The sequence below is a fragment of the Triticum dicoccoides genome, chromosome 7A (assembly GCF_002162155.2).
Source record: "Triticum dicoccoides isolate Atlit2015 ecotype Zavitan chromosome 7A, WEW_v2.0, whole genome shotgun sequence".
Classification (NCBI taxonomy): domain Eukaryota; kingdom Viridiplantae; phylum Streptophyta; class Magnoliopsida; order Poales; family Poaceae; genus Triticum; species Triticum dicoccoides.
Window position 1 is genome coordinate 155,692,068 of NC_041392.1, and position 16,450 is coordinate 155,708,517.

Here is a 16,450-nt window from a genome sequence, read left to right on the forward strand (position 1 = left end):
TTCTATCCCCCTATGTTCGGCGGACGGGACTCCTCGTCATCGTCCTCGCTTTGTGACCCCTTCTCCTTGTTCTTGGCATTTAATTTGCCGACCTGTTTAAAAACCCAACAGTCCCTGTTGGTATGATTGGCTGGTTTGTCTAGGGTGCCATGGATCTGGCATGGACGATCGAGTATGCGGTCCAAGCTGGATGGGCCCGGATTGTTTCTTTTATATGGCTTGTTCCGCTGACCGGACTTGGAGCCACTGAATCCGGCGTTGACCGCCGCGTCGTCGGTATTGTCACCGTTGCTTCGACGCTTGTGCCTGTTGCGTCGGGGCTTCCCGTTGCTGTTTTTGGTCTCAGAGGTGCCAGCCTCGCTTGCAGTATTTTTGCTATGGGATAGCCAACTATCCTCGCCCGCGCAAAAACGGGTCATGAGTGTCGTGAGGGCTGCCATGGACTTCGGCTTTTCTTGGCCGAGGTGACGGGCGAGCCATTCATCGCGGATGCTTTTCTTAAAGGCCGCTAGGCCTTCGACATCTGGACAGTCGACGATCTGGTTCTTTTTAGTTAGGAACATGGTCCAGAATTTCCTGGCCGACTCTCCGGGCTGTTAAACTATGTGACTTAAGTCATCAGCATCCGGACCATATTGTGACGTAGCTCGGATGGAGTCTGTCTGCGGCATTCAGACCGGGCGTGATTAGGCTTGTCACGTCCGAATAGATAGCCATCATCGCGTGCCGGGGCACGTCCCCGCGATTCGTTGATCAATCTGGTATGTCCTACTCTACTGTCCAAGTCCTGCCGAAGGTCGTATGTATATGCCTGAGCTGTTTTATCCCTTCCTTTACAGTGAGGTAGTACGGGTTGGTGTTCGGCTTGGGTTGCTGCTTTGTCCCGACCACGTGGTGGTCGGTCAGCCGCATTGTGCGTTGATGGTACGGGCTCCAACGCCTCGTCATCGAATTGAGGTAGTAATTTGCGCTTCGGGTAACTTTTGAGTGGTCGCTCGAGGCCGTATTCCTCGGCTGCCAAGACGTTAGTCCATCTATCGTTGAGTAGATCTTGATCAGCTTGAAGCTGTTGCTGCTTCTTTTCCAGGCTCCTTGTAGTGTCTATTAGCCAGCGCTTAAAGCGCTCCTGCTCGAGAGGTTCCTCAGGCACGATAAAATCCTCATTGCAGAGGCTCACCTCATCCTCAGAGAGTGGAAGATAATTACTGTCCTCCGAGTCTTCGTGCAGGGCCTGTTCATCAGGGCTGACTCGCCCATCTTTCCATTCATCCTGTTCAGAAGTTGACTCAACGGGATCTTCATTGTCTCCGACATCGTCTAGAGTATTGTTTTCTCCCGTGCCAATTTTGCTGTCTTTTTCACGGCGTGACTTAGAGCGGCGCCGCTGTCGTCGGTGCTTTGGCTGTATCTCAGGAGGTTTATCTTCCACTGGGTCTTCTTTGTCATCGTCGTTAACTTCTTTGGGTGTGTCCACCATGTATACGTCGTAGGAGGAGGTGGCCGTCCAGCGCCCGGTAAATGGCGGGTTTTGGGCCTGCTCCTCTTCGGCATCATCGTCCATACCGTCGATGTCTACGGAGTCATAGTCGAGCATGTCGGTTAGATCTTCGACGGTGGCTATTAACTAGGAGGTGGGTGGGAAGCGAAATTCCCCGTCATCAGCCCCCAGTTCAAACCGGATATAATTCGGCTGTGAGTCCCCTGCTAAAGAGAGGGTTTTTAATGAGTTTATCACATCGCCTAAAGGTGAGTGCCGGAGGATGTCTGCGAAACTAAATTCGCCGATCGGTGCCTGGTAGGGCTTGGCGGACGCGATGCACGTAGTTCGGAACCAGTGGTCGGAGATGAATCTGGGGGTCCAGTGACGCTGACCCCGCTCGAGGTTGGGTCAGTGTGCGGCTCCAACGCCGCTGAGTCTGCGGCTTCCGTGGCGGGGTTAAGCTTCCCCTTCGGATGGCGCAAGCTGCTCCAGATCTAGGGCCAGAGCGCTTACAGGCGCGATCTCCTGGGTGTGGTCCAATGACAGATTTAGGTCATGTTCATCGTGGTGGTAGGGAGCGGCTGCCATGGGCTCAAATCCTTCGAAGATCAAGTCTCCGTGGATATCAGCGACGTAGTTCAAGCTTCCAAACCTGACCTGACGGCCAGGGGCATAGCTGTCAATTTGCTCTAGATGGCCAAGCGAGTTGGCCCGTAGTGCGAAGTCATCGAATACGAAGATCTAGCCAGGAAGAAAGACATCCCCTCGGGCACCATTGTTGTAGATGATGGATGGAGCCATCGAACCTTCTGATGACGACACAACGGAACTCTCAATGAAAGCACCAATGTCGGTGTCAAAACCGGCGGATCTCGGGTAGGGGGTCCCGAACTGTGCGTCTAGGGTCGATGGTAACAGGAGACAGGGGACACTATGTTTACCTAGGTTCGGGCCCTCTCTATGGAGGTAATACCCTACTTCCTGCTTGATTGATCTTGATGAATATGAGTATTACAAGAGTTGATCTACCATGAGATCGTAATGGCTAAAACCCTAAAAGTCTAGCCTATATGATTATGATTGTCTCTATCTCTACGAACTAAATCCTCCGGTTTATATAGACACTGGAGGGGACTAGGGTTTATCCAAAGTCAGTTACAGAGAAAAGAATCTTCATATCCGAACGTCAAACTTGCCATCCACGCCAAGGAGAGTCCCATCCGGACACGGGTGAGAGTCTTCGGTCTTGTATCTTTATAGCCCATCAGTCCGGCCCATGTCCAATAGGACGGACGCGCGAGGGCCCCTTAGTCCATGACTCCCTCACCCTGCACTACTTTCTTGGCATCGAGGTGATCCGCCGAGCTGATGGTTTCTTTCTGCATCGGCAGAAGTACGCCCACGAGCTCCTTGAGTGTGCCGGTATGCTTAACTGCAAGCCGGCGCCCACCCCCGTCGACACGAAGGCGAAGGTCTTTGCTCTGGAGGGGTCTCTCGCGTCCGATGGAGCGTTTCATCGCTCTAGCATCGGTGCTTTACAGTACTTGATGATGACTCGCCCCGACCTGCAGTACGCTGTTCAGCAGGCGTGCCTCCATATGCACGCCCCGCGTGAATCTCACTGGACTCTGGTGAAGCGTATTCTCCATTACATACGCGACACCATGTCCTTGGGACTAATCCTGACGGCCTCCGCCTCCCTCGACCTCGTGGCCTACTCGGACGCTGACATGGCTGGTTACCCCGACACGCGACGCTCTACATCAGGCTACTGCGTCTACCTTGGGCCCTCGTTGATCTCTTGGTCATCGAAACGGCAGCCCACGGTCTCCCGCTCCAGCGCCGAGGCAGAGTATCGCGCGTGGCTAATGTCATGGCCGAGTGCTCTTGGATACGTCAGCTGCTCCAGAAGTTGCTTTGTGATGTTCACAAAATCACAAGGCCACTCTTGTCTACTGCGATAACGTCAGTGCGGTCTACCTCTCCGCCAACCCGGTACACCATCGACGGACGAAGCATATTGAGCTCGATATTCACTTCGTGCACGAGCAGGTTGCCCTTGGCCGTGTTCGGGTTCTCCACGTGCCGACGACACAACAGTTTGCTGATGTGATGACTAAGGGATCGCCTACTCCCGTCTTCGAGAAGTTTCGGTCCAGTCTATGTGTCTTCGACGACGCTTCGACTACCGGGGGAGGGGGGGGGGGTGTTGAGTATATATTTTATATTGCACGTGTATTGGAGTTGTGGTCCACCTCCTAGTCTTATATAGTTGAGGTAGAGGCATTCTCTTGTATTATATATGCGTGCACCAGCACCCCAATCAATACATCGTATTGCAAATCATCTGTCCACACCATTGGACTAGGAAAAGTGTGCAAGAAGTGCTTCATCCCCCACTTTTATTGTGTTAGTGTTAGCGAAACCAATTAGCAATGCACGACGGCCAAACACAATCGAATTTGCACGAGCTCATTGTAAAATCCGATATTATATTAACTGATCGACCTGGCCAGCTCGTGATTAATTGGCCAAGAGTGGCACTTAGTACTTACTATCACGAACTACATTAAGAAGGGCTTTATTGCTAACTCAAAGGCGTGGAGATATTCAGCAGAGCACTGCCAAAGTACTAGCAATAGCAATACATCATCAGCGAGGCGGTCACCGTCACAGTGAGCGGCCACCTAAGGCACCTTAGCTGCAGGGCGCGAGCGGGCGGCCGCAGAGGCACTTGTTGGGCGCGAAGTGCTTGGGGCCGAACCTGTGCGTGTACCGGCCCTGCGGGATCGACCCGCACAGACTGTTGTAGCTCACGTCGAACGCCAGCCACTTCCTCGCCGCCGCGGCCGCCGGGATGCCGCCGTACATCATGTTGTGGTCAACGCCCAGTATGTCCAGCGCCGCCGGCAGCTCGACGCGGCCGAGGTCGAACGCGAACCGGTTGCGCGACAGCCGCACCGAGTTCACCCGCTTCCCGGCGCCGAACAGCGCCGACGCGTCGCCGGTGAGCTGGTTGTCGGCGAGGTCCACGCTGCCGAACTCCGCGCCCGCGAAGGCGGCCGGGAGCGGGCCGGCCAGGCGGTTGCCGACGACGGAGAGGTCGTGCACGGTGGCCGTCGGCGGGATGGGGCCGTCGAGCAGATTGCCGTCGAGGCGGAGGAAGGTGAGGTCCGGGAGGGCGCGCGGGCCCAGGAACGCCGGGATGCGGCCGTAGAGGCGGTTGTAGGCCAGGTTGACGGTCTGCAGGGCGGTGAGGTTGGCGATGGCGGCCGGGACCGGCGCCGAGATGTTGAGCGCGAAGACCGTGAGCTCGGTGACCCGGCCGGTGGCGGCGTCGCAGGAGATGCCCGGCCAGGCGCAGCAGGGCGCGGTGGAGTTCCAGCCGGAGAGGTCCGGGTGGTTGCCCAGGGCGGACTTGACGGCCAGGAGGGCCGCCTTGTCCGCCTTGTCGCAGAGGGCGCCGTCGGCCGCTGCCGCCGCCGCGAGGACAAGGACGGCGACGAGGAGCGGCATGGTGTGGCGGCACGGACTCGTGAGCTGCATGTTGGTTCGCCGGCCGCTTTGTGTTGCGTGGGAGGAGACTGGGAGTGTGTTGTGGTCCACAACTTGTGGAGGCTGAGAACCAAGGAGTCGAGCACGAGCTAGCTGTACATTGCTGACTGAGACCCGATGTGGAGCGCAGTGCCATGGAACACATGCGTATGTCCTGCGCTCTGTTGGTCGGTATGGTACCACACGTTCGGCATCCCTACCCTACGTACTGTACCAAGCATGTGGAATATCTGCCCTCGTCAATGATATCCGCCCTGCTTCATCACGGCAACGCAACACTACAGCGTGTAACACGGAGAGAACAAAAATCCCCTTCCCTGTAGGGAGGGAGGGAGAGGGGGTATGGACCCCCATCAAAGAACTATCAGAACTACAGTTACTACTACCAATCTAGTGTGTGTGTCTAGTTCCATGGTCCACTCTGTTGGTGTGACCCTGATCTCCATTATCGATCATACTAACTGCAAGGCCAGGCATGTTCATACCCGCCGCTAAACATTGAGTTCACATGCTAAAAATCAAATAATATCAGATTCAGTACCAAAAGGCTAACTCAATCCTAGCTTACACACCATTCAATCAGAGCATTACTGCAAGAAACTTTTAACGAACCATTGCACTGCACACATTGACACATATACACATATAAACTTCGCCCTAGCGCCTACGAGCGAAGGAGAGAAAAAGATGCATGTAGGTGTCAGCCTATGTGTCTGTTTCTATTACATGCAGGATGCAGCCTATGTGACCATCACGATCAAATGAAATGCAGGGTGTTATTCCTTGAAATTATTTTACTGTATCTACCTGTACATTTTTTTTAACGAAATCAAATCTTGAATGTGCAGCACAAAATGTGAGCGCTCCTACATGTAACGTCACTACCCAGCTATTGCACATACATATCCATGATGCGCCGTGTTATACATGATGCTAAACGAAATGGAAAACAAAGTGGAGCATCTGATCTTCCAATGGAAGATGTAAATATCAGCACAGAACGATAGCATTAGCAATGAGTGACCAGCGTCAGAATTAGAGCCTATGAATAAGCAACAGGAGCACAGAGAGTTTGAACAAAACAGGGACATCTAATACAGTAATACCACAGAACTCCAATGCATCAGAAATTCAGAATTTGATTGTTTGCAGGGTGAAAGTGCTGTCCAATGCAGCAGAGGTTCTAAGTTCTACTCCTAGATGAACAGTTGAACTGGCAAAACATAATCAAGGAGTAACTGGCAAGGCCATGCTGGATGAACAGTTGAACGCTCACTGCAAACATGCAAAATATCTACCCTCCCCCAGTTCCTACCACTTTGCGGGCAAAACATAATCCAGAATCAGACATGAAAGTACAACAGAATAGGCCATACATGTAGACCGCATAGTGCTAGTACTAACAATCATCAGGATGCAAACTTAACCAACTGAACTCTCCAGAACGTAATGTTTTCAATTCTAATAGACTAGCTAGTACTGAAATGAAATGACTTTGTAATCATAATCTACAGAGTTGACTGGTGGTAAGGCTGTTTGAATTTTACACGAATTTGATGCACGATTGGATTAATTTTGGCATCACAAATTAAGTTAATCATCACGACAGATTACTAATTCAGAATCTCTACTTGCATGCAACTACTTAAATTAAAGCCAAGTGTTGGTGCCAAAACAACAGAAACATCCAACACAGCTCCAACTTGACAAGAATATGCATGAAAGGGTAAACATAGATGCATGGTTAACTACCAGATCATATCCATTGAGCGAAAGCGATCAACAAAACATTGCTCACTTGATGATTCAAAGCTTAAAACACTTTTAGTGAACACTTCCCAAATGCCGAGTAACTAGATGTTCATTCAGTACCTTGTCAAAACGAACATAATACTCCATGCTAATATGCTATCAAGTAAAATTCAATGCATGTAACAATCATCGGGATGCAAACTTAATCAATTGAACTCGCCTGAACTGAATGTGTTCAATTTCAAATAGACTAGTACTGGAATGAAATCAACGTGTACGATAGTAGATCATAATCTGCACTTGACTGGTGGTAAACGCTCTCACTCTGAAAGAAAGCTGAAATAAATCTGACCAGACTTTTACATGAATTTGATGCAAGATTGGATACTAATTTTGGCATCACAAATCAAGTTAATCATTCTGATAGATTACTAATTCAGAATTCTCTACCTGGATGCAACTACTTAAAGTAAAGCCAAGTGTTGATGCCAAAACAACAGAAACATTCAACACAACTCCAACTTGACAAGAATATGCATGAAAGGGTAACATATATAGATGCATGGTTAACTACCAGATCATATCCATTGAGCAAAAGCGATCAACAAAACATTGCTCACTTGATGATTCAAAGCTTAAAACACTTTCAGTGAACACTTGCCAAATGCCGAGTAACTAGATGTTCATTCAGTACCTTGTCGAAGCGAACATAATACTCCATGCTAATATGCTATCAAGTAAAATTCAATGCATGTAACAATCGTCAGGATGCAAACTTAATCAACTGAACTCTTCGGAACTTAATGTTTTCAGTTTCTAATGGACTAGTATTGGAATGAAATCGACTTGTACTAGATTATAATCTACAATTGACTGATGGTAAATGCTCTCACTGTGAAAGAGAGCTGAAATAAATCTAACCAGAGGTTTACATGAATTTGATGCAAGATTGGATCCTAACTTTGGTATATTACAAATGAAGTTAGTCATCACGATAGATCACTAATTAAGAATTCTCTACCTGCATGCAACTACTTAAGTTAAAGCCAAGTGTTGATGCGAAAACACCGGTGCTAACTGCAAACAAGCAAAATATCTACTACCACTTTGCCGACAAATCATAATCCAGAACCAGACATGAAAGTCCAACAGAATAGGCCATATATGCAGACTGCAGAATACTAGTACTAACAATCACCAGGATGCAAACTTAATCAATTGAACTCTCCGGAACTTAATGTTTTCAATTTGTAATAGACTAGTACTGGAATGAACTCGACTTGTACTAGATCATAATCTACACTTGACTGGAGGTAAACACTCTCAGTCTGAAAGAGAACTGAAATAAATCTGACCAGAATTTTACATGAATTTAGTGCAAGATTGGATCCTAATTTAGGCATCACAAATGAAGTTAATCATCACAATAGATTACTAATTCAGAATACTTTACCTGCATGCAATGCAACTACTTAAATTAAAGCCAAGTGTTGATGCCAAAAAAAAAAAAACAGCTCCAACCTAACAGGAATATGCATGAAAGGGTAAACATAGATGGTTAACTACCAGATCATATCCATTGAACAAAAGCGACCAACAAAACATTGCTCATTTGATGATTCAAAGTTTAAAACACTTTCAGTGAACACTTGCCCAATGCCGAGTAACTAGATGTCCATTCAGTTCAGTACCTTGTCGAAACGAACATAACAATCCATGCTAATATGCTAGTATCAAGTAGAATTCAATGCACGTAAACTGGACAATGTCGCAAGATGATCAGATAATAGCAAGACTGGATCCTAATTTTGGCATCACAAATGGAGCTAATCACTACAATTGATCACTAATTCCGAATACTTGATCTGCATGCAATGCAACTACTTAAATTAAAGCCAAGTGTTGATGCCAAAACAACAAAAACATTCAACACAGCTCCAACCTGACAATAATATGCATAATGCATGAAAGATGGTTACTACCAGATCATATCCATTGAGCGAAAGTGATCAACAAAACATTTCTCACAGGTACAAGCCAAATGATCAACGTACTGATGATTCAAAGCTTAAAACGCAGAGTAACTAGATGTTCATTCAGTACCTTGTCGAAACGACATAACACTCTGTCCATGCTAATATGCTACTAGTACTCCCTCCGGTCCTTTTTACTCTGCATATTAGGTTTGACCGAAGTCAATCTCATCCAACTTTGACCAAGTTTATACAAAAAATTATAGACATTCACATAACAACACCAATATCATTAGATTCATCTTGGAATATATTTTCATATTATATTTATTACATATTATAGATGCTAATAATTTCTAATATAAATTTGGTCAAACTTAGCAAAATTTGACTTTCGGCAAATCCAGTGTGCAGAGTAAAAAGGACCGGAGGGAGTATCAGGTAAAATTCGATGCACGTAAACTGGACAATGTCGCAAGATGATGAGATAATAGCATGATGTGAAGTTCTAAGCCGCGACTGGCAGGTAAAACAGAGGCATGCATCAGGGGACAATCTTGTCAACCTTCATCTTGTTGATCCAGGTATTGAAGGACCTCACCGTGTTCCGGAACCCGAAGAATCCATACTCCTTGCTCTTGTTCATGGTGTCGATGTTCTCCCGCTCCACGTTGACCATGGTGTCGACGCAGAACCAGTTGGTGATGTCGTTGAGCTCGGTCTCCACGAGCCCGTTGTCGTTGACGATCTCCGCCCACACGCCCTCCTTCCCGGCCATGGCCTCCTCCAGCATGAAGCGCTGGTCCTCCCCCTCGTATCCCGTCCACGCCACACCGAACTGGTTGGCGAGGATCGGCCATAGCTGCTGCCACTTGAAGAGGTCCCCGTTGCTGCAGTTGAAGGGTTCGTTCTTGCCATTGGGCTCCATGGCCGCCCAGAGTGCGTGCTCGGCGACGAGCTCCGCGTCGGAGGCGTCGCTGAAGCCCTCCCAGGCGACGCGGGATCCTGGCCAGCGCAGCACGAGGCCCTCCTTGCCGCAGATGGCAGCGTAGACGCAGAGACTGGCGAGGACGTTTCTTGCGCTCCGCGGGGAGAAGCCGAAGATGGTGGTGGGGCGGTGCACGGACCAGGTGACGCGGTTGTTGCTGGCGAGCCCGTCGAGGAGGACGTCCTCCAGGTCGGGGTAGTCGAGGCGCGGGAGGTCCTCGGAGTAGGGGCGGAGCGCGAGGGGCACGTGGGTGAGGGGCTCGAACGGGTCGACGTAGTGCTTGCGGCCGGTCTGGAGGCAGACGTGGAGCAGGCCGGGGCAGTTGGGGACGAGCGCGGAGAGGACGTTGCGGAGCATGGCGCCGTTGGCCTCGCGGCCCTCCCCGTGCGTCGGGCGGGGGTCCCAGGCGACGTAGAAGAGGTGGGTGACGTCGGTGAGGGGCGCGAGGGTGTCGGCGACGGCGGCGGCGTCGGCGAGGTCGAGGTGGTGGTGGAAGACGTCGGGCGGGAGGGGCGCGGACCACGGCGGGAGCGGGCGGCGGGAGAGAGCGTAGACCTTCCACGGGCCCCCCGGCGTGTCGCGGAGCGGGAGGATGTCGAGGAGCGCGGCGCCGACGATGCCGGTGGAGCCGACGACGAGGGCCACGTTGTTCTGGGGCGCCTCCGCGGCGGCGCGGGCGCGGCTGCTGGCCCGGCGCTTCTTGAAGGCGCCGAACGCCCCCGCCCACCACCACCTCATCATGGTGGCGCTGGCGCAGCGCTGGGATGGGCCGGCGCGGTGGATCGAGGAAGGTGAGTCGGCGAGAGGAGAGGGGAGGAGCGGAGCAGGTGGGGAGCTTGGGTTCTGGGTTTTGCGTCTTGGTCTTTGTTTGCTAAAGCTGCTTTACTTTATGGCTGGCGATTCTGTTGCGGCCTGTGTCGCCTCTCTTCCCGTTCCTTCCCTCCCACCGCTGTAACCGCCTCTCTCTCTCTCTCTTGAACTCCTTCGTTCTTTCTTTCTCTTTTTTTTGACGGGAAAATGGAGATTCCATTAAACTTCAAGCACAGCAATATCACTGGCTTGCAGTTTTACAATGCAATTGGGGGCAGAGGCCTCCCAAAAGGAGTCATCAGACCCAGAATGAATGCTCAGCTTGGCAAGCTCATGGGCTACAGAGTTACAAGTGCGTCGACTGAAAGAAAAAGCATATGAATCAAAGTTTAGAATGCATAGGCTTCTAGCTTCCTTCACCAACACACCAATGGTTGCCTTGTCATATCCGTTGCTCTTCAAAGCTTGTATAAGAGTTGAGGAATCAGACTCGAAGATGATTCGATTTGCCCCAATCCTAATCGCCCCATCAATGGCAGCAAGGCAGGCTACAGATTCAGATTGCAAAGCACATTTCAGGTTCACAGACTTGCCCGCACTAGCAGCGATGAATTCGCTAGCCTGATCACGGACCACATAGCCCCAACCCCCTGCACATGTATTTTCATCAAAGGCACCGTCGAAATTAACCTTCACATAATGCATTGGAGGCTTGCTCCATTTGTGAATGTCCGGTGGCTTAGGAGGCTTGTTTAGCTTTCGCAAGCCCAGGGACTCAATCAGCATCTTCTCCACCCGGTGACAAACCGCTTGAGGCTTTGGAGTCACCTCACCAGCATTGGCCTTGTTGCGAACATTCCACCATTCCCACATAAAGGTCACGACCTTCAGCTGCGTGTCTTCATCACACCTCCATAGCTCCTGAAGCATGGAGTGGGCTGAATTGCAGAGCATGAGTTTTTCTCAGGTCTCTCCCAAAGCCAAAATGTTCCAGCATTCTTTAGCTTTCTTGCACTTCAGGAAGGTGTGCCCTCCATCTTCATTTAACCTATGGCAAACAGGGCATCTAGTGTTCAAGTCCACGCCCAGCTTTTGAATTTTCATGCGGTTAGCCAGACTATTGTGGGCAAGGCCCCACACAAACATCTTTACTTTGCTGGTGGACTTCAAGGACCAGACATGCTTCCAATCAAATTTGACAGTGCTGTTAGCAGAATTTTCCTTAGAGCTTGCAGCATCTCTTCCCAGCCTTCTATCGCGCAGCATAACCCCAATCTTATAAGCAGATTTGACAGAGAAGATGCCACGTTGATCAAAGTGCCAAGCAAAATTATCCTCCATCCCTACGCAGATGCTAATGGAGAGAATGGCCTTTGCGTCTTTTTCCTGAAAAAGATCACGGACCAACGCCTCGTCCCAGCCCCCGGTGTTTGGATTGAGCAAATCTGCTACAACAGTGATTGGGGAGCGCCCAGGGAGAGATCTAGGCCTCCTTGTATCGCCCTCGGGGATCCAAGGATCCTCCCACACCTTGATGTTAGTCCCATCCCCCACTCTCCAGATAATCCCTTCCTTTAATAAGTCCACCCCTTTTAGGATGCTGCGCCAAGAGTACGATATGACAGGGGCGGGAACAGCGTCCAGAAGATTCCCCTCAGGAAAATATTTAGCCCGCAGCACCCTCCCGCATAGAGACTCGGGGTCTCCAGCATAATTATTTCTCTCTCTTTAAACACACTCCTCTATTTTGAATTCCTTTCTCTCTCTCTCTCTCTCTCTCTCTCTCTCTCTCTCTCTCTCAAAACAGAGAGCAGTTTTCTGTCAAGAGAACTTTGTCGTTTCTCAAAGGCCCATAGGCCCAATCAACAACCTGCCTCAAAGGCCATCGTGGCAACTTGTTTCAAAGCCTTTCGGCCCAACCTGCGAGGGGTAGCTCAGTGGCCGAACCACTTTCACGCGCCCTGTTTTATCTTCTCTCCTGCAAACCTTTTCCATTTAGGCCAGTGATGAACTACAACATGAGCCGGTGCGTATGGGCACTGCCTGACGGTGACCTTGTTGATCAAATGACTGCAAACGATGAACATTTTGGATCAGTAAAGCTTAGCAGCATTGTCTAAAAAAATAGTCTAGTGCTAGAGAGTGACAGGCGTCCGCATCGGCCACCTCCCTCTTGAAATCTAGATTGTCTGGCCATTGCAACATAATTCTCACCTACACAATAACTTCTGTACGTTGACAACATCGGCGTGGCATTTTTTTTGGTCTGTGGAATCGTGAAGAAAAAAAGTGTTATATCATTTGGAACACCCAATGTAATTTTTTTATTGTATGTACAAAAATCCCCAATGGTTGAGTAACTTCTCAAAGGTTTCGCGCCGGCCTTACAATGGAGTAACCGCCTGATAGATGTTGAGTCTGATTGTTTGGAGGTGTTTCTATGGTGGTAAACAATGATAACAACAGATCGAGATATGTTTTTCTTATAAATAAATTAAAGAGAAGCATGAAGGAACATAGTTCTTGTATTGCACACATCAGACATACCAAAATAGGGCTAGTCATTATATGGCTAACTTTGCTAGATTGCATGGTCGAACTACTGTTTGGCTTGGTTCCAGTCCAGAGGACGTCTTCAGTATCACCTGGAGTGGTTGTAATACCTAATTTTTGAGTAACACGAGAATATTTCCCCACCAAAAAAATCCCAATAGCTATGGCAGAAATCGTTGATGAACCACATTGCGCACTGCAGTATAGAGAGCAAAGTTAGCAGCATTAGAAGAATGGTTGCAGCATGAATGCAACTTTTCAGGCATGCATTCAGAGTCATCGCAACATGTCACCCATGCTTCCGCTGCAAAACACAAATGCCATTCCGACGACCCCAGACCCATCCCCCTTTGTGGATCATCTGCCAAGGGGTTAGCACGATGACTTCGGATTTGAGCCCCACCCTACATGTCATGGCAGTGCAATGAGCTCGCGTGGGTTCTCCAACCACGACAATGGAGAAGGGCTGGGGAGAGGGGAAGCGAGGAGCAACAACGTGATGGGGCAACTAATGTTGTGTGGTCGCCTGAAGAGAAGAGCATGCAACATGCATGTGCGAAAAGGGAAGCATGCTCATGAAACATATGTGGTCCCTCCCTCCCCCTCCCCCGCCCCCGCGTCGCTCCCTTGGGGCGACTCGGGCGGCCCCCAACCCTAGCCCGCCACCGGCCTCTCCCCTCCTCCCTCCAGACCTTGCCGCCACCGGAGACAGCCGCCGGCAAGCCCGCGCGGTGCCGAGGAAGGTGGCGGCGAGGCTTGCCGCTCCTGCCTCGCGCAGAGGGCATGGTGTGCCGGGGTGGCGGCCCCGGTCAAGGTGGGCAGCGCTGCTCCCTGCGGCGGACGGCGGCTGCGGGTGCTCGGCTGGGCTCCTCGGCTTGCTTGGGCGGCGAGGCCCCGGTGGATGGAGCTCGCGGTGGCCGGATTTCCTCCGTCGGTCCGCCTCCAGATCTGATTCGACCAGCTCCAACTCCACCCTCCTCGCCTTCTCCCGTTCGATCTGCTCGCCGGATCCGGCGGTTGGCGATGTTTTGGCGGTGGGGCTCCTGGGACCGGGGGAAACCCTTGGCCGCCGGCGGCGGCCACAACGACGACGATGCCGCGGCGTCGAACTACTTCTTGGAGGCTTCGTTGAGGTATCCCACCCCCCACCAATCTGCCCCTGCATCTAGGTGAAAACCTTGGTCCTGTTTCGGGACGACGGCGGCGCTACGGCACCGTTCCCCTTCCTGAAGGCGCCGTCCTTGGACTGCGGGGTGGATGTCGAGTTTGGATGTATTGGTGGCTGCAGTGGCGGCATTGCTCTTCATCAACCTCTCGCCGTGTCGGTTTGGTTCATGTTCCTTCCTGCAGTGTGCATCTCCTTCGTGGTTGTGCCATGGCAACTGAAGTTTCTTGTGGAGCACAATGTGGTCTGCTGCAGCCCCTCCCATGGTACACCTGGTTGACATTTGTGAATCCGGGTTCTTGGGGAACCACTTCGCCTGCCGACGACGAGAAGGTTGTGGCCTCCTACGGCGACGAAGACGGATTTCATTATGCCCAGGTTGTTCATCATGCTGGAGTGGACTTGAGCCTTCTCCTTTCACATTGTTGCTTTCCACAAGTTCGATGTTTGTCCGGTGCTGGTTGCTTCGGTGGACGAAGACCTTGACTGACCAAGCTTAGTTCTTCAGTTTCATCTTGGTAGCTGCTTGTGTAGTCTTTGGTTTGTGCTTTGTCCTGTTTTGCACTTTGTATCGGCCGCCTGAGGTTGTTCTGCCTCAGTGTCTTCCTTTTCTTTTTCTTTTTCATGTTGCTTGTATGTGGTTGATCGATGTAATCCTGGCCGGTTGATGGCTTTGTTAATTCAAAGCCGGGCTAGGTTCGAGCCTCCTCTCGGGCTCGGCCGATGCCTCTCCTCTAAAAAAAAGCATGCTCATGTGTGTATGATCATTTGGAGTCTAGCAGGAAGAATACATTATAACAAAAGAAACTAGACAAATTCTTGAGTTGATGGCCAATTTTAACTCCTAAAATTCAGATGCAACTCTAGAAATTATTAGGTCAGAAGAAAACTTGCATGACAGTTGAGGGAGTCCTGGATTAGGGGGTGTCCGGATGGCCGGACTATACCTTCAGCCGGACTCCTGGACTATGAAGATACAAGATTGAAGACTTCGTCCCGTGTTCGAAAGGGACTTTCCTTGGCGTGGAAGGCAAGCTTGGCGATACGGATATGTAGATCTCCTACCATTGTAACCGACTTTGTGTAACCCTAACCCTCTCCGGTGTCTATATAAACCGGAGGGTTTTAGTCCGTAGGACAACATACAGAACAACAATCATACCATAGGCTAGCTTCTAGGGTTTAGCCTCTCCGATCTCGTGGTAGATCTACTCTTGTACTACCCATATCATCAATATTAATCAAGCAGGACGTAGGCTTTTACCTCCACCAAGAGGGCCCGAACCTGGGTAAAACTTCGTGTCCCTTGCCTCCTGTTACCATCCGGCCTAGACGCACAGTTCGGGACCCCCTACCCGAGATCCGCCGGTTTTGACACCAACAACAGTGAATAGAGAAGGATTCATCCGAAGTTTTAGATAGTTGGCGCAATCGCGCTCCATGTTAGTGGAGGTTCGGATGTTGTAGACGATGAGTGAAATTATCTAAGGCAAACATCGTATCAATGGACCCTACTTGGCACGGGTACATGCCATAGCACCCGAGGAGAAGCGCCACCGACCATGAAGGACACTTTCCATATTTCACGCAACAAACAAGGGAACCCCGAAGCTCAGGTAAGAAGAACTGAACATGCCGGGTACAAAAACAAGTCTCAAATCCCACCGCTATACTCCTAACATACAACCATGGAGTTCTATGTAACGGTGATATATAAGGGCAACACAGACAATGTAGAAGGGGCCTCCACCTTTCGCATAGTTAGGAATTTGCACCGTGTAGAGATTACGATGCTTCCCATAAAAGTCTACCACAACTAACCAGATACCCCTTGATATTGGAATCCAATATATTCTTCACATATATGAAAAAGAACATGGTAGGAAGTAGGTATTTTACCCACGTTAGGGGCCTGAACCTGGGTATATCATGTGCCCCCATTTGCTCGGGTTCTAGATCCACTAGTACCCTAACGTGATGTTCACGTGATTACAAATTCACGTAGTCATTCTAGTAAGGATGCTAGGACCTGGCAAAAATTCCCCGATAGGGACAACATCCTAAGACACAAAATCTGTGCCAAATGAACCACAAAGGTCTAGGTCAAAAATTTATGGGCGCCTGCTTGTTGCTCCAATTATCACACATGGAAGCACATGATATACCTAGGTTCG

The 16,450-nt window shown here is 50.2% G+C and overlaps 2 protein-coding genes across 2 annotated transcripts; both read right to left on the reverse strand.

Annotated features, from left to right (window-relative positions):
- Positions 1–3,955: 3,955 nt before the first annotated feature.
- Positions 3,956–5,135, reverse strand: LOC119328229 (polygalacturonase inhibitor-like). Its single transcript, XM_037601242.1, has one exon. The coding sequence runs from the start codon at positions 5,024–5,026 to the stop codon at positions 4,178–4,180; it is 849 nt and encodes a 282-aa protein (XP_037457139.1). The 5' UTR covers positions 5,027–5,135; the 3' UTR covers positions 3,956–4,177.
- Positions 5,136–9,118: 3,983 nt separating this feature from the next.
- LOC119334202 ((S)-8-oxocitronellyl enol synthase ISY1-like) lies at positions 9,119–10,486 on the reverse strand. The gene has a single exon (XM_037606805.1). It carries the CDS (start codon positions 10,484–10,486, stop codon positions 9,305–9,307), a length of 1,182 nt encoding a protein of 393 aa, XP_037462702.1. The 3' UTR covers positions 9,119–9,304.
- Between the last annotated feature and the right edge of the window lie 5,964 nt (positions 10,487–16,450).

Coding starts and splice junctions, on each gene's coding strand:
- LOC119328229 (XM_037601242.1), bottom strand. CDS start 5,026: ATGCAGCTCACGAGTCCGTGCCGCCACACCATGCCGCTCCTCGTCGCC.
- LOC119334202 (XM_037606805.1), bottom strand. CDS start 10,486: ATGAGGTGGTGGTGGGCGGGGGCGTTCGGCGCCTTCAAGAAGCGCCGG.